Below are 27,084 nucleotides of genomic sequence, written 5' to 3'. Positions count from 1 at the left end.
GACAGACAGATAGATGACAGACAGACAGCTAGATAGACAGACAGAGAGATAGAGATAGACAGACAGAAGATAGATAGATAGATGACAGACAGACAGTCAGATAGACAGACAGATGATAGATACTGTAGATAGACAGACAGACAGAATTTATGTTTTGTGCATAAACTGTTAGAGTTCTAGTTATTGTCCAGCCATTAGTAAAACTCTTTTCACCTTCTCTCTTTTCTGTTTAACTTTCTCAGTCATTAGTTAAATGGCAGAGGATGTTGGCTCTCTCCATTTCTCAGGAACTTCCTGTTGGGCTCTAACACCCTTCCTGACTGTGCAGCTCCCAAACAAAGAGCAGAAAAATCTATCAAAATTCACTGCACTCTGAGCATCAGAGCAATTTGTAATTTTCTTTCTTTTTTTTTTTTTTGTAGACCTTGTGAGATTTTAGGGGGAAAAAAGTGTCTACCTCTTATTTTCCCCCTCAACACACATGAAAGCACTGAAATGTCTTTCAGTTTCTCTTACAAAACGTGTTAGATGGTGAATAGTGCTTTTCTGTCTCCTTCACAATACACACACAAACACCACCTGGGATCATAAAATCAATCTCTCTCTTTCACAGGTGGATTGGTCATGCTCTAAGAAAGACAGAGGTTAGGAACTGAAATGCAGGTAAAGGTGAACGGGGCACTTTGTAAATAAAGGAGGTTTGGACTGACACACCAGCACATTTTTTCTGCTCTGCTGGACAAATTAAAAGCTATATAGTATTACTATATATTACCAAGGTGGTCATTTTCCTTTAGAAAACTACACCTGTGCTGACCAAATACAATAAAGATATCTTGAATTGTTTAAAGCCAGCACATCCCAAACATAGAACAGATGATGTATGAATTTAGGGCATTCCAGCTGAAAAATCATTTTTGGAAGTGATATGAGGACTTTCTGGCACTAAAATCTGCCTGTAGACTAGAATTCTCTGCACTCATGATCATCAAGCTGTTTAAATATACATTCCATGGCTGACTGTAGATTCAAGATTAGACTGTTGCTGGGTTTCCAAATAACATTGCAACTTAAGCTTTAACGATCATCTTAACTTATGTCGCTTTTTATTTTATGATGGAGTAACACCTGTTTCCCAAACCAGCACATAGAATCGCCCGCTATAAAGTAGAACTTAAGTGCTTCATTACGGGAGCTGTCCAGTCCAAAGGTCCTGATCACTTTGGCCAGTATGTCCAAGCATTTGTCTTCTCAAGATGAAAATAATGTGGGAAATACTAACAAACATGGAAGTTGTTTGAAATCTTGTTGAGGAGCCGAAATGTATTACCTAACTATCACAGAATTGAATTAAAGAAATAATGATGGCTTTAGTAAGACAGAGTTTCAGATGTATTGATGCTCAAGCATAGAGATTAATGAAAGTGACGCAATAAATGCAGGTAACGTAAATGTACGCGACGTGAATCATAAAGGTTTTTTTGGCTGGAAACTGATTAAATACACACAGAACAGGATTAAAATCATGGGTGTCAGTATTTAACTACTCATAGACTGGTCTAAATATTAATAAATCATCTGGTTAGAGTTCAAGGTACTTTGTACTTGTAGCCTTACTGTCATTATGCATCATGCAATTTGTTACTGCCTTGTAAAAGACTATAGGTGAGCCGATTTGAACCAGACATTGGAGGAAGAAAGAAGAGGAGGAGGAGGATGAAGAGATACAGAGAGAATCTCTCATTGCACACTGTCGCTCTAATCTCCTCTGTAAACCATATTTTAATTATTCATTAAGGCATATTTATTTAAGTTTTAAACTACATGGTCACATTACATTACTCATGTCTTCAAAAGGAACATAAAAAGGAACATATCGCCTTTCTATTGCAATTACAATTCTGCTTATCAAAGAAGGCTAATATAATGTTATACCAGGGGCGAGGCCAGAAATATCCAACTGAGAAGACCTTGTTGAAACAGGGTGGACCTCTATTCTGTGCCTAATTTCATCATAAATATAATAAATTGTGCACTTTTCCTCAGCCATTATGAGTCAATATTTGCTCATTTACAGCTTAATACTTAAGAGTTGCATAATTACAGGTACAATAAAAATAATTAGGCCTATTTATTTTTGAACAATTGTTAAGTTAATTATTAGTAATTTACCTGGTCTGCAGGACAGAGAGAGAGGGGTAAGACTTGGCGTCCCTTTAAATGTCTCTCTCCGTATCACTACAACAAGACACAGGTGTTAGAGCTCATTTCAAACCAGGTCAATGGCCTTACCGCTCTCTCTCTCTCCCGCAGACCGACACAAGACCACGCCCCCCATGCCACACAGCTGTCCTAGAAAGTTGGGACATGTTACATATAAATGGAGGCTAAAGTGTAGACAAGCACATAAAAGAAACTTCTTGTTCAAGAACCATTTTTGAGGTTGTAGCTACTGAATTATATGACAATTCACCTGCATCCTGAGATGGTCTGAGATCATATTCAGCGTTCTGATAGATGCCACTATTCCTGCAAATTGTTCCCAGATTACAAACAGGGAAGAAATATTGAGAACTCGTCATATGTGTGTGTTTTGCATGAGTGCCAATAAACCTCTGAACACACAACGAATCAGAGACGCGCATCGATGGATTTTCTTTCATCTGTTTTTCTAAATATAATAAAGTGTGCTTCTTCAAACATGTGAATTTGTGTCTAACGGCATTACTTGTCATTTGCCACTTTGAGACTTCTTACAGATTGCCTGCCACAGTTGCGGGTAGGTGACGAGCAAAATTACCCCCTAATGTCATACCCTGCCATGTCATCTACAGAAACATCTACCACACTACCATGTAAAATAATAATAATAATAATAAATTCAGTGAGACTAAGTAGTAGTAGTATGTTTTATTTAATGCCATGTCAGCGATCAAAGCTATTTTCATGGCAAGAATTCAATTACAAAAAACAAATATCATATAAATACAATAAAAACAAAACAAATATAAATAGCAAGTCATATTATACAATATTTTTTTTAAGATTAATATATGATAAGAAATCCAAAACCCTTTCAGGCACAATCTCATTAAATAAGTCCTTTAACGAGGTAACTTCATAAAAGAGCATTCTACTTGTGTTAAGACCAGGACAATCTAGTAAAATATGTTTGACAGATAAGGGAATATTACAAAACATACATAGGGTTGGGTCTTCACCTTTAAGCAAAAAGGCATGGGTCAGATTTGCGTGACCTATACGACATCTGATGTAGACCACTTGATCAAATCTTGTTTTAAAATTGATAAAAAGTCTGTTTGAAATTTCCGGATGAATTACATACAACTTATTGTTCTTGCACATATTCCACTCTTCTTGCCACTTATTTAAAATATATCGGTTAATAATCAGTCTGATATCTGAGGGAGGGATTTGACATTCATTAACTTCCTGATTAAGAGCTTCCTTAGCAGCTGCATCAGCTTGTTCATTTCCTGCAAGACCAACATGTCCTGGAACCCAGCAAAAGATAATGCTGAAGAACTGATTTAGTAGATAATCCACTTTGGTTAAGATGCAGTCCACTAAAGGATGGTCAATTTTTAAAGTGTCCATTGCTTGAAGGCAGGATTTAGAGTCAGTAAAAATTATAAAAAAAATTTGCAGAGAATTTTCAATGTGCTCCAAAGCTAAAAGTAAAGCACGAGACTCAGCAGAGAAAATTCAGCACTGTTTTGGAATACGAATTCCATAGCGTTGATTTCCAGTCACCATTGCTGACGTTACACTGTTTTTCATCTTCGAGCCATCTGTGAATATAGGTACATGGGAGGGGAATTGGTTTCTTATTTCCAAATATTGCTGTCTGTATACATTTGGATGGGTCATCCCTTTCTTCTGATAAGTCAAGTCCAAATTGATATTAGGCTTCTTTAGTTTCCAGGGAGATATAGAATTGAATTGTATTTGGGTTAGAATGTTAAAATTTATATTCAAGTTCTCCAAATGAGGTTTAATACGAATACCAAAGGATCTGATACTTTTTGGTTTGCTCTCATACAAAGGAGTAAATTGTGGGTTGAAGATTGAAGAATAAGCGGGGTTGGTTTTATTTGCCTTTATTTTGATAGCATATTGGAGTGAAAGCTTCAATCGTCTGTTTTGAAGTGAAGGTTCATTGGCTTCGATGTACAAGCTTTGCATCGGCGAAGTTCTAAATGCTCCCAAGGCGAGTCGTAAGCCCGGATGATGTACTGAGTCCAACATCCGCTTATATGATTCTCTGGCAGAGTCATAAATTATGCTTCCATAGTCCAGTGAGACCAAGCGTGGATACATTATCTTGTTGCTAAGCGCAGTAAGCAGATTTGTTTACAGGCATAACTGTAGAGCATTGCAAAGTGCAGAGAATATGAGCGATAAGAAGTGCGCCACAACCCATTTCAGTTCACATAATCATATCAAAATTTTATTTGAAATAAAAAAAATGCAAACTTTTATAACAGGAATATGATGATTATCTTGCATGTGAGCTATTTTGCGTGCAACAAAATGAATGTTTTTTTATTTTCAACCTGTTAGTACATTCCTACAGTTTTGATTGGGTGGACCAGCTGCCAATCTGTGTGGACTAGTGCCACTCTGCCACTTATGTAGCCTCGGGCCTGTGCTATACTGTATTACCTGTCTTGTAATTTAGACTTATCATGTTGCATGTGCAGACTGCCTATTGATTTCAAGGAGGAGGGTGTGGCCGGGCCGTGAGAACGCACGCCTGGCGCTGAATCCTCCTAATCAGCCAGGAGGGGTATAAGGAGGAGCCGAGGATGCCAGTGTGAGAGAGAGAGAGAGATGCACAAAGCTGCGTGTGTGCACCTTTGTTTCTTATGCAGTTTATGTTATGTTTTGAGTTCAGGTTGTTATTATAGTTTTACGTTGACTTTTCTGCAGGTTCCCGCCTGCTCCTTGTCCATCTTAAGAACCTCGTTACACTTGTGCCGAAACCCGGGAAGGAGGAGGGATGCGCTGTCGTGGAGTCTTCACCGCTGCCATATACCAGGAGACAGAGGACGCACTGCTGTCTGCCAGGGGAGGATGGGGAAGACCTGCCGGCAGAAGGATGGCCGGAAGGGCAACACCTCACCTCCAGGAAGGGAGAGTAGTATCTCAAGCCGGAGGTTTCCCCGGCCTGAATTGGGAGGGGGAGTGTGATGAGGAGGAGGGCGAGGCCGGGCAGTAAGAACACATGCCCGGCACTAAATTGTCCTAATCAGCCGGGAGCCGGGGATGCCAGTGAGAGAGAGAGAGACATGCATGAAGCTGTGTGTGCACGTCTTTGTTTCTTTTGCAGTTTATGTTATGTTTGAGTTCAGTTTATTATTTTGTTAACAATTTTTATTGATTCCAATGACAAATCAAACAAAATAACAGGAAACACAGAATCAAACTATCAAAAGCCTCCACCCTGCCCAACTCCGTGCACCACTCCAGAAACGGCGGTGCTCCACCTGATTTCCATCCGCTAAGGATGACCTGCCTTCTGATCATGACACCAGCTAGGACACAACTCTTCATGAACCCATCCCCTTCATCAATAACCATCCACTCACCTACAACACAGAGCCTGGTGCAAAATGAAACCTGAGCAAATAAAATTCAGAATCCTCAACCAAAATTCTTGAATCTTAACACATCCCCAAAAAACATGGGTCATTTCCCCATCTTCTGATTGGCATCGCCAGCAGGTGGATTTGTCTTTGAGACCAAGTCTATACAACTAGAGGGGGTCCAATAGAATCGATATAAAATCTTAAATTGCATCAATCGCACCCTTGCATCTCTAGATGTAGATATTTTTTAGAATCCATTCCCACACTCCCTCCTCCAACAGAAAGTTTAAATATTTCTCCCATACTCTCTAGAGAGAAGTTGAAGCTCCGTCCCTCAGACTCTGAATTAACAGGGAGTAATACACTGATGCCTCATGACCTTTTCCATAGGCAGTAATCAACACTTCCAGAGTAGCCGTTTTAGGGGGGTGCACGCTACTCCCAAAAACAGTACAGAGCAGATGGCGCAGCTGTAAATATCTAAATAACTGAGATCTGGGAATCCAAAAATGTTGAACAATATTTTCAAAAGATCTCAACACTCCTCTCTCATATAGGTCACCGAGCATTAACCTCCCTCACAATCCAATCTGACCAACAGAAATGGTACTTATTAATACATAATTTTGGGATCATCCATATGCTCAAGGCAACATTTAAAGAAATGTCAGAGTTAAACCCTCTGGACACATTTGTCCATACCAAGTGAATATGCGAGATAACGGGGTGTGACTTAACTACTCCGGTTAGTTTAATAGAAAGGCTTTGCAATGGTAAAATAGTGGCAAGAACTTCCTGTTCAATACAAAACCAGGGAAGGGCTCTCTCAGGTCGAAGTGACCAATGAGCCAAATGTCGGAGACCGAATGCATAATAGTAAAACTAAATCTAGTAAAACCCCCTATGTCAATTGGCCTATGTAATTTGTTGAAATATAATATGGGACGTTTACCATTCCAAATGAAGGTCTTCGCTATGTTATCAAATTGCTTGAAATAAGAGAGGGGACATCTACAGGGAGAGACTGTAGCAGGTAGATGAATTTTGGAATACAATAAATTTTAATAACATTAACCTTCCCAATCATAGATACATGTAATGAAGCCCCCACCTGTCCACATCTCCGTTTTATTAAGGGATCAAAATTAACTTTAACTAAATCACAAAAATTTGCTGGGAATAAAATATCCAATATTTAATACCCTGTTTGGGCCACTGGAAGTCACACGGCTGAAAAGCTGTTGCTGGGCAGTACGCTGTAAGAGCCAAAGCTTCGGATTTAGACCAAATAACTCTGTATCCTGAGAATTTAGAAAAGGAATTAATAATTCTGTAAAGGCAAGGCATAGATCTAGTGGAGTCAGAGACGAATAATAAAATATCATCTGCGTAAAGCAGAATCTTATGCATCATACCTCCCACCACCACCCCTGGAAAATCATCTTCCTTTCTTATCACGGCTGCTAATGGTTCCAGGGCAAGAAAGAACAATAATGGGGAAAGAGGGCAACCCTGCCGGGTGCCCCTATCCAGAGTAAAATTATTTGAAATTAATCAATTTGTTTGTAACGCCGCTACCGGGTGTCTATAAAGTAACTTAATCCATCCAATAAAAGTACTCCCAAACCCATACATTTCCAAAATCTTAAAAAGATAATCCCATTCTACCATATCAAACCCCTTTTCGGCATCAAGTGAGATGGCCGCGACCGGAGCCTGATCATTCGCCACTGACCACAATGATTGAAATGCCTAATGTTGTCAGAAGTGCTGTGGCCCCAAATAAATGCTACCTGATCTATATGGATAAGAGGTGTCATAACTTTACTTAATCGGTTAACCAGACCTTTTGACAATATTTTAACGTCTAGTTGGATCAGGGAAATTGGACAATAACTCTTACACTCGCTTGGATCTTTAAACTTTTTAAGAATCAGACTGATTCGGGCCTGTGTCATGGTTGATTGAAGCTTTCCATTCTTTAATGATTATGTATAGACTTCTAATAAAAATGGAGCCAATTCTGTAGCATAAGATCTAAAAACTTCTGCAAATCCATCTGGCCTGGGAGCTTTGCCTGTAAGCAAGGCCTTAATTACTTCGCCAAGCTCCTCTAAGGTTATCTCAAAATGAAGATCATTTTTTTGTTCAGTCATCAGTTTAAGGAGTTCTAATGGTTCCACAAAATGTCTAAAATCTTCATCAGTAGACAAAGACATGGAACTATAGAGATCAAGATAGAATTCTTTAAAAGTAAAATTAATATCAATGGCTGAGGTAAAAATCCCACCACCATCAGATTTCACTGAGGGAATGGAACAAAAAGGACTCTCTCTGGTTTATATATCTAGCCAAAAGCTTCCCTGCTTTGTCCCCTGACTCAAAACATTTAATATTTTTATAATATCTTGCCATGAATAACCAAAACTCCACCTTCCATGAAAAAATAGTATTATATCTGTATTTCAATCGGGTCAATTCACTGAGGCCATTATAAGACACTCGGTACTTCAGCTCTGCTTCAGCACTTTTAATATTCCCTTCCAACTCCACGTGTTCTCGTGCTTTGGATTTATTGATAAATGAGGCATACTGTTTGATCCAACCTCTAGGAACTGCCTTAAATGCCTCCTAAGCCACACCCACAGAGGATACTGAGGACCAGTTGGTCTCCATATAAACATTGATTTCAGCCTTAAAATTTGTTGGAAATAAAGATTTAGCAAAATGGATAAATTAAAGTGGCAACTATATGATTTCTTTTTCTCCATATGTGGCAACACCTCTAAACTCACCAGAGCCGTGATCTGAGACTAAGATGTTTCCAATTCAACAGATGAAATGAGGGACTTTAAGAAAAATCTATTTAAGAATCTATTTAAGAATAAATCTAATGGACTGAAGGAATAAATGTATAGTCCAGATGGGTTCAAAAGTCTCCAAATATCTGCAAGACCAAGAGTTTTACACATCCTGTGAAGCATCAATGTTGCCCTAGGGAGCTTACACACTTTTGCTTCACTATGATCAAGGAATGAGTCCATCAAAACATTTAAGTGTCCTCCCAATATTATATCATGAGGGGTGCCAGCAGGTTGCAACATCCCTTCAAGATCTATAAAAAGCCCTGATCATCAGCATTATGTGAGTAAATATTAGCAAAAATCAACCTTTGCCACTGAATTTCTGCTAAAACAATAACGACTATTATTCCTAATTTATCTTTAATCTGTTTGAGACATTTTAATTGTAGATGTTTACTTATCAGTGTAATGAGTCCCCTGCTCTTATGTGAGCCAGCACTAAAGAAAACATGTCCACCCCATATCTTCCCAAATTTTTCAGCTTTCTGCGGGGAAAGATGCGTTTCTTGAAGAAACACTAAATCATATTTCTTAATGTGATAAGGCGGGGCCGGGTTGTGACGCTACACACCCAGCCCCTAATCAGTCTAATCAAGCCTTAGAGAGGGATAAAGGCCGACTGGAGACTGCAGTGGGACAGAGAGAGAGAGAGATTTACGGAGTGTAAATGTATTAATGGAGAGGAGGAGGCGAGAACCTCCTTCTTAAGAACCTCGTTACAATGATTTTTTGTTTTGCTTTATGTTTTTACAAACTATTTAGATAACAATGCTTTTGGGAAATGCCCCTTAGAGATTATGCACTACTTAAGTGCTGCAAACTTTCTGCTTGGTGCTTCGTGAAACCCAGCCTGTAACTGTATCTGTCGCTGGAGTGACAAAGAGCCAGAGATTATTGGACAGAATATGTGACAGATGAGACCCTCAATTAAGGACTGCTACTATATAGAATTTTTTTTTATAAAAAATACTGTAAATCACATATTCAGACAGGAGATGTCACTTGACATGATAGTAAGTGGTTCACTTCCCCAGGAGCATCCAGGAAACTAATATCTCACCCACGTTCTCAATGGCAATAAAGCAGGATTCTGCTCTCAAGTGTCTCTCCTGGGCCCTGGGACTCCCTCACCTGGGATTGTTCCTGCAACCTTTGCATTAGCACCTATCCGCTTTAACCAGAACACCAAAAACTCACTAATTGATAGACTTTCAACTTTTCATCCGAGGCATCAAGAGAACGCTACACTTGTGCAGCACATAGCTAAATAGACTATCAGCTATAACAGCAAACAAGTGCAAAAATCTTTAAAATAAAAACAAAATCATTATAAAATTAATAATATGTAACGAGTTTCACAGCATGGTCAAGGAGAAACGGGAACCGGCTGAACAGCAACATAAACTAATGAAAGAACATAACTCAAACATAACATAAAAGTGCTTTGCATCAAACAAAACAAGGATGCACACACAACACGTCTCTCTCTCTCGAACTGGCATCCCGACCCCTCCTTATCTCTCTCCCACTGAATAGAAAACTCAGCGCCAAGTGTTCGTCATCACGGCCTGGCCACACCCTCCTCATCACTTAATAAAAATAATAATAATTAATAAAGTTATAATAAATAATACTTGAAATAAAGTGTTAACAGTAGGGTTAATAGTTATATTTATTATACCTTCCATTGAGGAGAAATGAACTACATAAAATTAAATATTGTAATAAATCAATAGGTGAACCAACTTATTGAAAAAAAGTCCCCAAAAGCTCTTTCAGTAAATCAGGGAAAATTATGTATTTCCAGGCTTGGAAATTAATCATTCATATACAGTCACTGCAAAATGTAGCTTATAATTATAATAAACACATTTAAAGAAAATCACATATACACTCACCTACAGGATTATTAGGAACACCTGTTCAGTTTCTCATTAATGCAATTATCTAATCAACCAATCACATGGCAGTTGCTTCAATGCATTTAGGGGTGTGGTCCTGGTCAAGACAATCTCCTGAACTCCAAACTGAATGTCAGAATGGGAAAGAAAGGTGATTTAAGCAATTTTGAGCGTGGCATGGTTGTTGGTGCCAGACGGGCCGGTCTGAGTATTTCACAATCTGCTCAGTTACTGGGATTTTCACGCACAACCATTTCTAGGGTTTACAAAGAATGGTGTGAAAAGGGAAAAACATCCAGTATGCGGCAGTCCTGTGGGTGAAAATGCCTTGTTGATGCTAGAGGTCAGAGGAGAATGGTCCGACTGATTCAAGCTGATAGAAGAGCAACTTTGCCTGAAATAACCACTCGTTACAACCGAGGTATGCAGCAAAGCATTTGTGAAGCCACAACACGCACAACCTTGAGGCGGATGGGCTACAACAGCAGAAGACCCCACCGGGTACCACTCATCTCCACTACAAATAGGAAAAAGAGGCTACAATTTGCAAGAGCTCACCAAAATTGGACAGTTGAAGACTGGAAAAATGTTGCCTGGTCTGATGAGTGTGGGGGATGTTTTCTTGGCACACTTTATGCCCCTTAGTGCCAATTGGGCATCGTTTAAATGCCACGGCCTACCTGAGCATTGTTTCTGACCATGTCCATCCCTTTATGGCCACCATGTACCCATCCTCTGATGGCTACTTCCAGCAGGATAATGCACCATGTCACAAAGCTCTAATCATTTCAAATTGGTTTCTTGAACACGACAATGAGTTCACTGTACTAAAATGGCCCCCACAGTCACCAGATCTCAACCCAATAGAGCATCTTTGGGATGTGGTGGAACGGGAGCTTCATGCCCTGGATGTGCATCCCACAAATCTCCATCAACTGCAAGATGCTATCCTATCAATATGGGCAAACATTTCTAAAGAATGCTTTCAGCACCTTGTTGAATCAATGCCACATAGAATTAAGGCAGTTCTGAAGGCTGAAAGGGGTCAAACACAGTATTAGTATGGTGTTCCTAATAATCCTTTAGGTGAGTGTATATATATATATATATATATATATATATATATATATATATATATATTAGAGAGTGGATATAATGAGAGGTTTAAGGGAATAGTTCACCCAAAATTGAAAATTCTCTCATCATTTACTCACCCTCATGCCATCCCAGATGTGTTTGACTGACATTCTTCTGCAGAACACAAAGATTTTTGGAAGAATATCTCAGCTCTCTTGGTCCATACAATGCAATTGAATGGTGGACAGACCTTTGTAGCTCGAAATATCACATAAAGGAAACATAAAAGTTATACATTGGACTCCAGTGGTTTAAATTCACATCTTCAGAAGCAATATAATAGGTATGGGTGAATAAATGAATCAACATTTAAGTCCTTTTTTTTTTTTTTTTTTACACTAAATCTCCACTTAAACTTTCACTTTCAGATATGAAAGTAAAACTAAACTGGCATGACACAACTTTCAGATGCAAAACTGAAAGTGGAGATTTAGAGTAAAAAAGGACTTAAATATGATCTGTTTCTCACCCACACCTTGCTTCTGAAGATATGAATTACTTTTGTTTCCTTTATGTGATTTCTGGAGCTACAAAGGTCTGATCACCATTCACTTGCATTGGGTGGACCTACAGAGCTTAAATATTCTTCTAAAAACCTTTGTTTCTCACAGAAGAAAGTCATACACATCTAAGATAGCATGATGATCTAAGATGTAAATGATGAGAGAATTTTTATTTTGGGGTGAATTATCCCTTTTAAACAATAATTCCTGTTTTTATGGATTAGGAGGCCAAGGTTAGTAATACCACACAACGTTTTGGCCAAAAGAAACTGCAATAAATGACTCCCCTACAACAAAATACATAGGAAGAATTAATTATCGGTGCTTTTAATGATTTATTGATTGAATAGGCTAATTTAATTTGAAGTAGTTTGGTCCTCCATGTCCCACTGAAGATCTAGCGGAGCGTTTTTACTCTTGTAAAAAGCACTGAAAACCAGCAGATGATGAAATAAACAGCCACACACGTCCGTGGATGGATGCTAAAAGTAGTTATTATAAAAAATACACAGCATGGTTTTCAGAATCCATGTTTCTAATTGTCTGGCTCAAATGTCAGTTCTAATAATTTAATGTAGAGCAGAAGAGATGAACCCTGAATGATATGATGATGCTGCTGGCAATGGCGTCACATCATCTCTCAGCCCTGCGCAAAACCAGCCATCGAGCTTTTTTAATACAGAAGCTGATGCAGTCCAAAACCATATTTGCTCGGAAATCAATACAAGCCTTTCTAACGGATATGAATATCGCGTTCTAATATCGTTTAAACCCAAGCGATACTTACTATCTGATGCCATGGTCGCGTGGCGTCAATCTCAAACACACACACGATTGACCAGTATCAATCGATATCTTCATAAGTCTCTAAAGCACTTGGGAATGAACACAGATCTGGCGAGGATAACCGGTCCGACTGCACTTCTAAACCTTCCCGTCCCTCTCAAACCGGCAGGTGACGATGGAAAAGCCCACCGTGTGACTCTGTTCTGCTGCTGGCGAGAGCACACACGAGAACGCGCTGCGCTCTCTCGAGCTCGTTTTTGCCCGCGGCACCAGAGTGACCTCAAGAACCCTCAAATGCTCACCTTGCAATTTGGGTCAATTAAGAGACGAGTATTTATTATTATTATCATCTTTATTTTTTTAATGTACGGATTTATACAGAAATACTTTAATAATGCAAAATCGTCAACAATTACAAATAGTTGTACATTTTTGCTGGGGCTAATAGTCAGACATGTCTAAGTGGTTTACCGCACGGAGACAGTCAAAATAAATAAATTAAAAAGTGTCATTAAATATTAAATTAACGCAGTTCGGAGTAATTTTTATTATTTCTGAAAAATAAATAAATATATAAGCAGTGAAAACAATTTTGTTTTAAAAATTCTTCATATTTGATAAATGTTGTCCACCAAAGTCAGGTGGAGTTACATGACAAAAACGTAGAAGAACATTAGACCCTCCTGACTCTGTGTTGAAAAATATAAATTATTTTTTACATATTTATAAAATGGCAAATAAGGTCACATGGAGTAACCTTATCTAAACCTCTAGATATTGGTGAATCGTCACTAAAATTCATGTTCAAAACATTTTGTACTTTGAAAATTATGTTTGAATTTGTACTTAATATACAATCAAGCGTCCTCAAGGAGCAAGTATTTTAAATACCCTTCACTTGGTTACAACACAACATTTTATTTAATTTTTTCTTCAAAAATTTATGAAACTACCATGGATCCAAAGATTGCATGTCTACAAACTGTTTTAAACTAGATTTATTTAAGTTTCTAATTGTTATCACCTGACCTACACAAACTTATTTGTCAATAATCCAATTGCACTATGTCATAATGTTCCACAAATCTAAAAAAATAAAAAAATAGAGCAATTAAATGGCACAAATCAAGTAAACAAATAATTAGCATGGAGACACTAACTCTCCACTGCATCTTTTGTCCTCAGCTCATTTATATCTATTCAGCTCTGTTTAAAAGCTACAGCCTTTTAGGTGTGAACTATACCAATCCGGACTAATTTGCAGCTCTAAATTATCAGACGACCCAACATTTCTGTTCATGGCACCAATGAGCGAGAGAGAGATGTTGAGAGTGGAAGCGATAAAGGATATTGATTAAAACTGGCAGCCGAATGAGTGCATCATTAAAACCTTCAGGTTACAACGAAATGGACCACAGGCATATAAATCCCAATCTCTCTCTTTCTGTGTGTTGTATTAGCTGGCACAAATGCAACACAAAGTGGATTGCATGGTTGAAATAATAAAAATAAAAAAACACAACAGGCCAAAGAGACATTTTCAATTATAATATAATCATAACATCACTTTCAACAATTTGGAACACTTTACAAAAATTAATCTTTTTCACAAGCTATTAAAAATAAATAAATCAAGAAAAAACTTGAAAAAAAAAACTGTACAATAAAAAAAGAAATGGCCAGGAAAGCCCTTACACAGGGATGCTGTGTGTGTGTGTGTGTGTGTGTGTGTGATATATATATATATATTTCACACACATACCTGTTCATCTACTTATTCATGTGGTGTAATGTATAAAATCATGCAGATATGGGTCAGGAACTTAATGTCAGAAAGTTAATGTTCACATCAACCAACAGAATAGAGGGAGAGAAAAAATTTGATCTCAGTGATTTAGACCGTGGCATAATTGTTGGTGCCAGACGGGCTGGTTTGAGAATTTCTGTAACCTGGGAGTGTATAGAGAATGGTGCGAAAAACCAAAAACAACCAGTGAGCAGAAGTTCTGTGGACAAAAACCCCTTGTTGATGAGAGAGGTCAGCGGAGAATGGCCAGACTGGTTCGAGCTGACAGAAAGGCTACGGTAACTCAGATAACCCCGCTGTACAATTTTAGTGAGCAGAATAGCATCTCACAATGCACATTGAGGCGAATGGGCTACAACAGCAGAAGACTACGTTGGATTCCATTTCTGTCAGCCAAGAACACAAAACCGAGGCTGCAGTGGGACTACCATTAATGTACTTCAGCAGAAATCCAGATTGGTCAAACCAGGTGATGTATTTCCAATCGTCTACCTTCCAGTTTTGGTGAGCTCGTGCCCACTGCAGCCTCAGTTTCCTGTTCTAAGCTGACAGTATTGCAGGGATCTTCTGCTGCTGTAGCCTGTCCGCCTCGATGTTTGACGTGTTGTACATTCAGAATTTTTTTTCTGCATACCACTGTTGTAAATCGTGCACCATTCTTTTACAATCTAGAGACTGCTGTGCGTGAAAATTACAGGAGATCAGCAGTTATAGAAATACTCAAACCAGCTAGTCTGGCACCAACAATCATATCGCAGTCAAAATCACAGAGATCACATTTTTCCCCATTTTGATGGTTGATGTGAACATTGACTAAGCTCCTGACCCATATCTTCTTGATTTTATACATTACACTGCTGCCACACGATTGGCTGATTAGATAATCGCATGAATAAGTAGATGTACAGGTATACCTAATAAAGTGGCCGGTGACTGTATGTATGTATAATATATATATATATATATATATATATATATATATATATATAGATAGATAGAGAGAGAGAGAGAGAGAGAGAGAGAGAGAGAGAGAGAGATAGACAGACAGACAGACAGACAGACAGACAGATAGTTTAAAGAGATAACACTTAAATTCACAATTGTAAAAGTTGCTGATATTTCCAGGTTTTCTATGACTGTGGGAATCCAATATAAAAAACATTTTGTATTATGCAGCTTACAAAGACTGCATTTTTATTTGTTGCAATTGTGAAAAAAAATCTAAAATGAAAGTTAAATAACATTAACTATCTTGCTATCTATACAGCTGAAGTCAGAAGTTTACATACACCTTAGCCAAATACATTTAAACTCAGTTTTTCACAATTCCTGACATTTAATCGTAGAAAACATTCCCTGTTAGCATCAGTTTGAATCATTACTTCATTTTAAGAATGTGAAATGTCAGAATAATAGTAGAGAATTATTTATTTCAGCTTTTATTCCCTTCATCACATTCCCTGAGGGTCAGAAGTTTACATACATTTTGATAATAAGCCATTTTACCACAACTTTGGAGGTACGATTGTGGTCATTGTCCATTTGGAAGACCCATTTGCTACCAATATTTAACTTCCTGGCTAATGTCTTGAGATGTTGCTTCAATATATCCACATAATTTTCCTTCCTCATGATTGCATCTATTTTGTGAAGTGCACCAGTCGCTCCTGCAGCAAAGCACCCTCACAACATGAAGTTGCCACACCCATGCTTCACAGTTGGGATGGTGTTTTTCAGCTTGAAAGCCTCACCCTATTTCCTCCAAACATAATGGTAATTATGACCAAACAGTTCATTATTTGTTTTGTTAGACCAGAGGAGGTTTCTCCAAAAAGTAAGATCTTTGTCCCCTTGTGCACTTGCAAACTGTAGTCTGTCTTTTTTTATAGCAGTTTTGGAGCAGTGGCTTCTTCCTTGCTGAACAACTTTTCAGGTTATGTTCATACAGGACTTGTTTTACTGTGGATATAGATACTTGTTCACCTGTTTCCTCCAGCATCTTCACAAGGTCCTTTGCTGTTGTTCTTGGACTTATCGCACCAAACTAAGTTCATCTCTAGAAGACAGAATGTGTCTTGTTCCTGAGCAGTATGATGGCTGTGTGGTCCCATGGTGTTTATACTTGCGTACGATTGTTTGTACAGATGAACGCGGTACCTTCAGCCATTTGGAAATTGCTCCAAAGGATGAACCAGACTTGTAGAGGTCCTCAAAAAATATTTTTCTGAGGTCTTGGCTGTTTTCTTTTGATGTTCCCATGATGTCAAGCAAAGAGGCACCGAGTTTGAATGTAGGCTTTAAAATACATCCACAGGTACACCTCCAATTCAGTACACCTCTTATCAGAAGCTAATTGTCTAAAGGCTTGACACAATTTTCTGGAATTTTCTAAGCTGCTAAAAGGCACAGTTAACTTGGTGTATGTAAATTTCTGACCCAATAGAATTGTGATAATTGTCAATTAAAACAATCGGTCTTTAAACAATAGTTGGAAAAATTACTTGTTTCATGCACAAAGTAGATGTCCTAAATGACTAGCCAAAATTATAGTTTGCTAATATTAAATCTGTGGAATGGAAGTTTTAATGACTTAAACCCAAGTCTATGTAAAGTTCTGACTTCAACTCTATAATGTTTTAATGCCAAACATTCATTAAAATATTAGAAACAGCATCCTTAATAACATGTCATAGATGTGTTAAAAATGTGCAGTAACAGCTTATTGAACTAATAACAAGTACTCACATTCACTCAATAGTAGTAAACCTGAGGTTATGCATTAAATTACAAAAAACAAATTAAATAAATGCCTGAACTGTAGATCTAGGCAATAATCACACCAACATCTCAGAAACGATTGGCAGCCCACCAATCATGGCTTGACCAGTGTGTGATGTTTTATGCTACATGGCGTCACTCTCTTTCTTAGCGTTCCAGTTGAATGTTTTCTTTTTCCCTGAGAAATTCAAATGGAGAGTCATTCAGGTGATTAACTTTGTAGAGCACTAACTAGGGATATTTAGAGTACATTGATAGAAGTCAATACCCTTAAATACAAAGTTAAAATGCCTTACCTTGGCGAGATATTAATGCAATATTTCAGTCAAAATATTAAATAAGTGCATTAGGAAAAAACACGACTATAATGCCATTAATATTGTCAGTATTATCAAATAATGTCAATATTGTTTGATCTACTGCCTGTAATCTATCTCTAACATCTATTTTAATACTGACTGTTTAGTTGCATAATTACTTGAGAAACTTGAAACTTTGTTTACTTGTTTTAGAAATACTTTTAAAATGTAAAATTGTATTTAATGTTAATATTGATATTTAACTTTTAAATAATGGAGTATGTTCAATAGCTCATTTGCTTTTGCGGTGTTATTGTGAATCATGACATTTTACTAGTATTGGTTTCCACTTCTACAATTTTGATACTGTGACAACCCAGGTTCTTCCCTCACTCTGATTGGTTAACATGATCTAGTGATCCACTCAGATTGGTCAGAATGACCTAATCTCATCTATTTTCTTACCTGCGGCACTCTCTTCTTTCACTGCACTCAAACACCACAGCCGTGTCGCATTTGTCAACCCCACACTCTTGTTTTCTACCAAACAGAAAAGGTGGCAATCAATGGTAACAAACTCTAAAGGCCTTTGCACACCAAACGCGAATGTTCGGTGCGATTCCTCACCAAAATCCACATTTTGAATTAAAACAATAGATTCCTAAAGAGACATTCTCACCTGGAGCGAACATTTGCACTGAATCGCATGTCAGAAGAATTCTCATATGGGTTCTCTTATAACTTGTAAATGATATTGCTGCATCACTGCCTTGCATCCCTTTTAAAAATGATCTGATCTTAATTTATTCCATATTACTGCACAGTCATTGCAAAGTGATTTTTAAAAAAATGCACAAGTATATACAGTATACGTGACAGTAACATCCAATTAATATTGTTCCAAATGATAACAACATTCTTATCACCCCTCAGACTGTGTATACATGATTATACAGTCAGTCAACTTGTCCAGCAGGTGAACTGAAATTGTTTGTGAAGTGTCTCGAATGGTTTTCTCGTTGAGCAAATTAACAACACTCTCGTCATTGCTGCTTCAGCTCATTGAGAAATCAGTTTTATTTTTCTGATCTGCTCACTAGAGAATCGTTTACTTTTCTTTCTAGGGTGGTAAGGTTGGGTGGAGGGCGGAGCAGCTCAAAGGTGAGTTGAGCCACCTACTGTAACAGGGTAAAGTTGCTTGAATAATAGCATCACCAATTGTAAAGGCGTGAATGTGCTAACAGCGAACATTTGCTTCACTTTCTATGGGAAAGGGCCATTCGTCTGTGATTTGCCTCTCATAATTGCGTTTGGTGTGAAAAGGCCTTAACTCAATTTAACTCATTTATTTGGGTGGACGGGACTTACCTTGAATCTTCAAGCGTATTTGGGTACGCTTTTTAAGTGATTGTATTTTATTATTTTTTGGTGATGTTTTTTGTGTATGGTCTGCATCAGCTGCTGAGACCAACTGTGCTTGTCTGTGACGTCGGGACTTGGAAGCCTAAACAGAAATTATGCAAAATAATATGAGCAACTGAATTTAAAGCAGTTAAAAACTGAGATAATAGGTCTGCATAGCTAGATGTGTTTGTTTTATCTTTTAATAAAAGGTGTTGGGTAAATGTTCTTTTTATAACCAAGGTCTTCCTTTCTTAATTTAATGCAAATATAACAATTTTAACAAAAAACAAAAAAGTACTTTTGTGTATTTACTAGCTTTATTTACCTCCATAACCTGTCCATACGATTTGGATTTGATTGACGCTAACAGCTGGGCTCTACGGGAACACTTTGTGGGGGAAAGAATTGAGTTAGTGAGCAACACCCCCTCTAGTAAAACAAGGGTACTGCAACAACAAAAGACTACTGCACTGCTGCAGTAGAGAAAGAAACAGATATAATATGCATTAAAGAAACATGTGTAAGTAAAAAAAAGAAAAAAAGGTACTTCTTGATTTGAAGGTCCCTCTCCAGCATCCTCCTGCTCAAATTCCTGAAAACAAAAGGACAATGGAGCATCATAAAACACACAGAATTACAAAAGCACACATACACATTCTAGAAATATGCACATAAAATAAGCACCGTCATTTACATCGTTTTATCGGATACACAAACATCATAAACACAAAAATAAATACACTTACTGCATGATTCTTCTGCCAGTTGGATTGGGTGAGCAAGGCACATTTAATTTTGGGAACTGGGTTTTGTTGGACAAGGTTGAGATTTGGGTCTGGTTCAGTGAAAACGGCTTTCTTCAGATTTTCATAATGGTCGTGGACATTGGCAAGTTCCTGAGAATCACAAAAACATGCCTGTCAATAAAAACATTCTTCCCATTTACGAGTAGTAAAACACAGATATATTGGTCAGGCTGATTAACCGGGGAATATTTGGCCAATTTGAGTGTTTCAGCACTGAACAATAATCATACTCACTTGATTTAGAAGTGTTACCTCTCGCTTATGTCACATCCTAAATCGACAGATACCTTTTACAATAGATAATAAACGGTTACTTTGTTTTGTGAATTTTGAGAAAATATGGTTTAAAATAAGTTTATTTTAGCAAAATTGCATACATCTAGTTAGTGATCATGCAATGGTTTATACATGCGTAATAAAGCCACCATTCTCTTTAAACGTCCACTGAAAACTCTTTACAAGCAACTCTTGGTTGATGGTTTTATTCATGGCCTAATACCTGCAAATCTGCATTTTAAAACACTCTCAATCACAAAATAGATGTTGTTTCTGTGACTGATTGATTTATAACAATTATGTTTAAGTCATTGGCAAAACTCAATAAGATAAATGTCAATCATGTCTCTGACTGTTTAGCATCTCAGTTATAGAAGAGTTAGCAAAAGCGTTCAAAACATATCTGAACAAAAATACTGGGGAATATGCATTTAGTTATAACTTGCCAGAGGAAATCAAAAGACATGTAGCTTTTGATTATGTTATGCTACCATGTTACCTCTATCATGTCTGTGGTTATGAGATCCTGAGTTCGTGATGGTGGATCAAAAAACTCTTCACAGAATTTCCTCCCCCTTCCATCTTCCTTCTTCATCCTAAAAAAGAGCTGAGAACACAGAATTATGAGTAATGTGGGCCAGAGTTTGGAGTACTGCAACTTATGAAACCATAGTTAACCTGTCTAGTCTTGTTGGCTGTATTGGATTTGATTGTCTTAGTTGGCTCATTGTGTCATGCTGGCAGTGTAAATTAATAAATGTCTGGCTGATTGACCAACCGGTGTTGGCATGGCCGTGAAGTGTAAAGCTTTATCTGACAGGAGTTTTTTGAGGATATAAACCACATCATAATGTTGAGCATTCACTGCATCCTGCTGGAGCTGCATAACATCCTGCCAATCCTTTAGAGCGATGCGGATCTACACAACACAACACACAGACAAAAATTACTCTCAACCAACCTCACCAATTGACATTTCATTATAAGAGAAATTTAAGTTGTTATTCACTGATAATCTTTACATCCACCAAAGTTCTGAAATATTTTGGTTCTCAAATGTCTTGTAACCAGCATGAGTGCGCCCATTTGAATATGCTGAATGGAGAATATTTCATCTACTGGAAAGATTTTCAGTGTATAACGATTACAATTTCACTCTGTTCCTTACACAAAGCAATAGTAAAGCTTTAATAGATTTAGAATAAATCGCATGATTCTTTTTTTTTTCTGAAATAGTTTTGTGTGCCCTCATAATAGTTTGCATTCCCTCGCAATAAGTTTTTCAGCACTTGCAATAAGTTTTGCATTTCTTTGCACTAAATTTACCATGGTTTAACTATAGGAACCATATTTTAACCTTGATATTTGTAGTAAAATCATAGAAATGACACACAAAAATTTAAACTATGGTAATAAAAATTATAATTTTGTGGTTATGATTTTACAAAAAATATTTGTAAAACCATATAGTAACCACAAGAATTACCATGGTTAATTTTGAATAAACTAGTACTATATGAATACAGCATACTGTATTAAAACCATCGTTTCTGCCAAAAATACATGTTTACTTAACTTACTTTTAATAGTTACTAAAATATTACTATAGTAAAGCGGTTGTTTTTTTGCAAAAAAAAAAACAAAACATGGTTAGCCTACAACAGTTATGGTTACTACAATATTGCTATAGAAAAATGATTTGCCAAAAACTATGGTTACTACAGACTATAATACTATTATAGTAAAACCATAGTTACGTTTACCTTACCTAATAAGCAAGGTAAACAATGCATACCTAACAGAAGGGTGAAAAGAAAAATGATACTATGAAATATTTAAATATAAATGTTAATATATACTGTTTTTGTTCACATTTGTCACCTTTTCATCACAGTTGCGCAGCACAGACAATTATTCATTAATTTGCTTTAGCCTAACCCTAGATACTAGGTCATTATTTCTGGTTAGTCTGAGGCTATGAAGTGGTGATCTGGCAGTCATGTCCTTCTTGTGTTATGCCCTGTCTGTTTTATAGTTCTACCTCTAATGTTAGTGTGCAGTGTCTGTTTAAAATATTTAATGGATGTAGATTACCGTCTCTACATTACATTTGCCTTGTGCATTCATGTTAAGATTGTTGTCTTTGGTGGTCAGATTAGTTAATTGCAGCTGCCAATTCCAGTGGTTCTGAACTGTGGGAAGAGTGGCGTCTGAGGCCTATAATGTTGAAACATATAGCCTGCTAGTAACTTGCAATGTTTTCTTTTTGTTGTATGTCAAAACAAGCTCTTCTGTTACTATGGTTCATTGTATGATTTAATAGCCATAAACATGCTCGGCTCAATAGATGACAATCTTTCATTTGTGTGAAATGAGCAATAATACTGTCCTGAATTTGAAACAATTTGGTCATGAAGTTCGCCAAGGTGACATAATTGTTTCCATTGACAATAGAGCTGCGTATCGCTGATTTAATTCACAATAAGATCCACACGTGACACATAGGCTACAGTATATTATGATTCAATACGTCGCAATCAATCATGTTATTAATCTAGCTACAGCAAACGCGCACGAGGGACGGGCGTCCCCGTGCCAGAGGGTGCCTCATTGGGGTGCAGTTTCAATCTCTTCCCCTTCACGCGACTCATAGACATGCCGCTGACTGCACAGAGAAATGCAATTTTCTTTAGGTTGTTTATGATGCACTTAGAATTTTAACTTTAATAAAGGATGCATTAAAGATATAATGCCAGGTTGTTTGCTTTGTAGATGCTCTAACATGCAGGTTTTGCTTAAGTGGAATGCCAGACCCAGCTCTGCTTTATTTCACGATGACAGTGCTTCTGTATTTCCTTATTTTGCATTTTTCCATTATAATTCCATTATATTTTGTGATCTACATAACATGAAGCTGTTTAGAAAGTTTAGAGTGCATCTGGACATATGTTTTCTTCCTGTCATCAGTCAGGAATGAGCTGCTGTGCTCCTCTCTCACGTCATCATTACAGTTACATATGATCTCATGTTACGTTAAAGAGATCAAACGACAATTCGACAACACGTTTTTTGTCGACAATTTTTTATTGTCAACGTTGTCGATAACATCAACTAATCGTTTCAGCCCTACACTTAACATATCATGGTATGGCTAATGTAGTATAACTATGGTAAACTCATTGCAAGGGAACACAAACTATTGCAAGGGAATGCAAAACATATTGTGAGGAAATGCAAACTATTGCAAGGGAATGCAAAACGTTTTGTGAGGAAATGCAAACTATTGCAAGGGAACGCAAACTATTCCGAGGGTACGCAAAACATATTGCGAAGGAACGCAAACTATTGCGAGGGATTGAAAAACATTGTGCGAACGCAACACGTCTTGTTTACGTAGGTAACCTCGGTTCCCTGAGACTGTCACAATTGTCACAGTTGCAAAATTCATGACCAAGTTGTTTCAAATTCTGAACAGTAATATTGCTCATTTCACACAAAAGACTAAAGACTGTCATATATTGAGCCGAGCATGTTTATGTCCATTAAATCCAGTGAACCCATATGGGGAGTTGTCCTTCCACACAACCTAGTTGAAACCTCTCTACAATAACAGCAATATTCTAATATTGCTATGGTATTTGAGCCCGCATTTTAGGTGCAAAGCTGTCCACTATAAAAGCAGGTGCACAAACACCATTCCTCACTATTTTATTACTGAGGGACAAGGAGTGCATCGCTCGCACCTCAGAAGAACTCTTGAGTCTTGTAGTGCGGCCAGCGTTTGCAATGTCTCGTTCCCTTTGTCTCAAGGAACCGAGGTTACGTACATAACCGAGACGTTCCCTTGTGACCCAGTACACTTGACATTGCGTGCATACGGGGAACACAATCCCATCACGCTGCACTACATGACATAACCTTCCAAAGGAAACATGACGGAGGAGACCGGGTCGAGATTCTACACACCTAATCAAGCCTCCAAGAGGGATAAAGGCCGACTGCGGACGGTGGTTCAACAGAGAGAGAGAGAGCATTTATGGGCAGTTGCCCTGTGTGTGTGTGTGTTTGCGTCTTTTTATTTAATGAAATGTTGTTTATATTGTCAAGCCGGTTCTCACCTCCTCCTTTCCCTTAATCATTTTACACTGGTGCTGAAACCCGGGAAGGAGGAGGGATATTCCATAGCGGAGCAGCCACGGCCATCTGCCAGGGGACGGAGGAGCCCGGCCACCTGGAAGCGGCTAGGAAGGATGAACGGGGCGTGATTTCCATGCCCTGCTACTCGCTGGGCAGAGATGTGCCACTACCACCTCTTCCACAGGGGGTAGTTGGGCATAACCTGTGCCGGAACATGATCCACCTCAAATTCATCCTGCTTGACCTCACGGCCCCGCTGTGCTTCCATGTATATGAACTTGTTACATTTGCATTATTTGAGGTATGAAAACATAGCATCTTTTTTTTTTTTTGTTATTTTGACCAGTTGTTATTTTCTCCAAATAAATGCTCTAAATGACAATATTTTTATTTGGAATTTGGGAGAAAGCTTTTGAGTAGTTTATAGAATAAAACAAAAATGCTAATTTTCCTCAAACACATAACTATAAATAGTAAATCCAGAGACACTGATAATTTTGCAGTGTTCTCTTAATTTTTTCCAGAGCTGTATGTATACACACAATATCAACAACAGCTTATAAGGATACAAAACTCCTGCAGAAGTGCTGTGGGGAATCAGCATGCTGACGCGGCCCATTCACCAGCGAAGCATCAAGGCGGATTAATGTTTGCCTGAACATTGCAGGGGAGTGGAGAATCTTCTCGTTGCCGTGAAGATTCCACCCGCTGACTCCTGAGTAGTGTTTGTCCATGGCTAAGTAGAATAGGGCTTGAAGGAAGAAAATTCTGAGAAATGGTGTTTGTGCACCCGCTTTTATTCCGGTTGGCTTCGCAACCATAGCCAAAGCCAAAATTAGAATTGACCTTATAGTAAAAGGGTTTCAACTAGGTCGTTTAGAAGGACACTCCCCATATGCCTCAGCAGGACGCAATGTCAAGTGTACTGAATCGTGAGGGAAATGTCATTATACAGAAAAGAGTGTAGTGAAGACTTCCCTTTGTTTTCCATAGAAAAATAACAGCATTCAGGTTTGGAATGACATGAATTTCAGAAAATAATGACAGAACATCATTTTGGGGTGAAGTAATAGTTACAGTTCATGGATCAACTCTTGTGGGGTTTAAACCCAAAACCTATGGATTACAACGCCAGCTCTTTAACTACTAAATTAAATCAAATTACAGAGAGTCATTAAACAAAAACCCTGATCTGAACAGAAACACTAAAACAAGAGTAGCAGTAAGTTTGATGTTGAGTGACAGCGCACCTTTTCTCTAGGAGTGCAGAGCTGTGTGTTAAAGAGCCCGTAGAGAAGATAAAGGCCCCCCACTCTGATCTGGAAGGTGTACGGAGAAAAGAGGTATGGAGACACCACAGACAGGACCAAACGTGCGAAGTCCCTTCTCTCTTTCGGCTCTGGGTTGCCGCTGCAGAGAGACAGAGAAATTGTAATGGGTAAAATCCCATTTGGAAAGTGCCATTTAGAAGATTACATAAATAAATCAGCGCTTCAATGTTCAAATCCTTTTTAAACCTACTGGAAGATGCTGCTGAAATCCATGTCTTTCCAGATCGCTAAAAACTGCTCGAACCGAACAGACTCTGTCGCATGAAAACGTCCAAGTATCTCTTCACAGTCTGTTATTACAGGTTCCCTGTATTTATCCATCCTTCCACTTAATCAAGACCATAGCGTTAATTTAATTTTAAAAATAATAAAATCACTTTAAAAGCTAAATAACCACTTTATTGTGACAACAGCGCCCCATGTGGCTCTCCTGTTTGTGCTTCTTTTACGGTCTAGCTCAGATCTTGGTTGGTGAGAGAATTAAACTATCGCCACCTAGTGGTTCGGCTGTATAAGGACTGTCATGGTGTCCCACTACTAACACACAACCGTAAAATTTCTAGTGAAAATGTGTGGTAGCCTAACCCTGTTTGACACATTAACAGTTATGTTAAATTTCAAGTTAAAAGCCTACGTAATGACATCAATATCTGGCCTTTTTCTGATTCTTATGATTTTTGCTCTTTAAGTCTGCTGTGTTTTGTTAGAATTCGGAGTGCTAATTGCTGTAGTGGTGTTGTGATAAAATAAATAGAAACAAGACAGTGTCCTCATAATTTTTTTATCGAGGTTTGAGTTTGAAACATTTAGATTTGTCGAGCCAAATTAAAAGAGATAGTTCACCAAAAATGAAAAATCTCTCATCATTTATTCATCCCCAGGCCATCCCAGAAGTCTATGAATTTCTTTCTTCCTCCAAATACAAACAAAGATTTTTAGAAGAAACTACAGTATTTAAATGACTTTGTCCTCTTTAAGTTGTCCTCAAAGTTGCCATGGAAATAATGTTACAATGCAAAAACCCTTCGAGTCCTTAAAATATAGTAGGCCTATATGTTTTTGACAGGGTTTGTGTGATTCACCAGGGAAGTTCAAGCAAGTCACACTGAGTGTTTGCTGAAAGCCTTAAATTAAAAGTTTCAAACATACATACATAGGAAATGTAGTACAGCATTTTTTTATATATTTTTTTGCTTTATTTTACACAGACAACATAAAACAAATGAGCTGTACTTTAGGTTCCTCCCCTTTTCTTTGAGGCTACAATGTTCAAATGAACTGCAGACAAACCTTGAGCAAGTTTTAAAGCTTCCACATTCTTCAGAAAGGGTGAAGCATCAAATCGACTCCGACATCCGTGGCACAGGCTGTGATGAACTCATAACATTTCATGGCCAGCCTGATAGTCTCGAGAAGACTCGCATCCTCACCTAGACCTGGGGC

At 37.9% G+C, this 27,084-nt stretch overlaps 2 protein-coding genes across 2 annotated transcripts in view; both read right to left on the bottom strand.

Annotated features, from left to right (window-relative positions):
• Positions 1 to 13,033, bottom strand: part of LOC127660905 (synaptotagmin-16-like) — a 44,464-nt gene extending 31,431 nt beyond the window's left edge. Inside the window, exon 1 of the mRNA XM_052151383.1 lies at positions 12,805 to 13,033. Coding sequence (XP_052007343.1) covers positions 12,805 to 12,817 — 13 coding nt within the window. The 5' untranslated portion in view covers positions 12,818 to 13,033. The remainder of the gene's footprint in view (positions 1 to 12,804) is intronic.
• A 144-nt stretch (positions 13,034 to 13,177) lies between these two features.
• On the bottom strand, positions 13,178 to 26,074 carry LOC127660909 (snRNA-activating protein complex subunit 1-like). Its single transcript, XM_052151388.1, has 10 exons — positions 25,832 to 26,074; positions 25,561 to 25,720; positions 20,952 to 21,092; positions 20,673 to 20,780; positions 19,838 to 19,987; positions 19,639 to 19,683; positions 19,417 to 19,479; positions 19,056 to 19,191; positions 18,153 to 18,227; positions 13,178 to 17,566 (listed from the first exon to the last, which is right to left on the bottom strand). Exons 1-10 carry the CDS (start codon positions 25,960 to 25,962, stop codon positions 17,514 to 17,516), a joined length of 1,062 nt encoding a protein of 353 aa, XP_052007348.1. The 5' UTR covers positions 25,963 to 26,074; the 3' UTR covers positions 13,178 to 17,513.
• Positions 26,075 to 27,084: the final 1,010 nt, after the last annotated feature.

This window comes from Xyrauchen texanus, chromosome 20 (genome assembly GCF_025860055.1).
Source record: "Xyrauchen texanus isolate HMW12.3.18 chromosome 20, RBS_HiC_50CHRs, whole genome shotgun sequence".
Taxonomy (NCBI): Eukaryota; Metazoa; Chordata; class Actinopteri; order Cypriniformes; family Catostomidae; genus Xyrauchen; species Xyrauchen texanus.
The sequence above is the reverse complement of the archived record's forward strand: the minus strand, read 5'-3'. Positions and strand labels throughout refer to the sequence as shown.

Excerpts from the sequence above, each read along its gene's own strand:
- LOC127660909 (XM_052151388.1), bottom strand. The coding sequence starts at position 25,962 with ATGGATAAATACAGGGAACCTGTAATAACAGACTGTGAAGAGATACTT. Across the intron at positions 19,480-19,638 it reads AGGGACCTTCAAATCAAGAA|TGTTCCCGTAGAGCCCAGCT; the intron begins GTACCTTTTTTT and ends TCCCCCACAAAG. Across the intron at positions 18,228-19,055 it reads AATACGCTTGAAGATTCAAG|AAAACAAGAGTGTGGGGTTG; the intron begins GTAAGTCCCGTC and ends TCTGTTTGGTAG.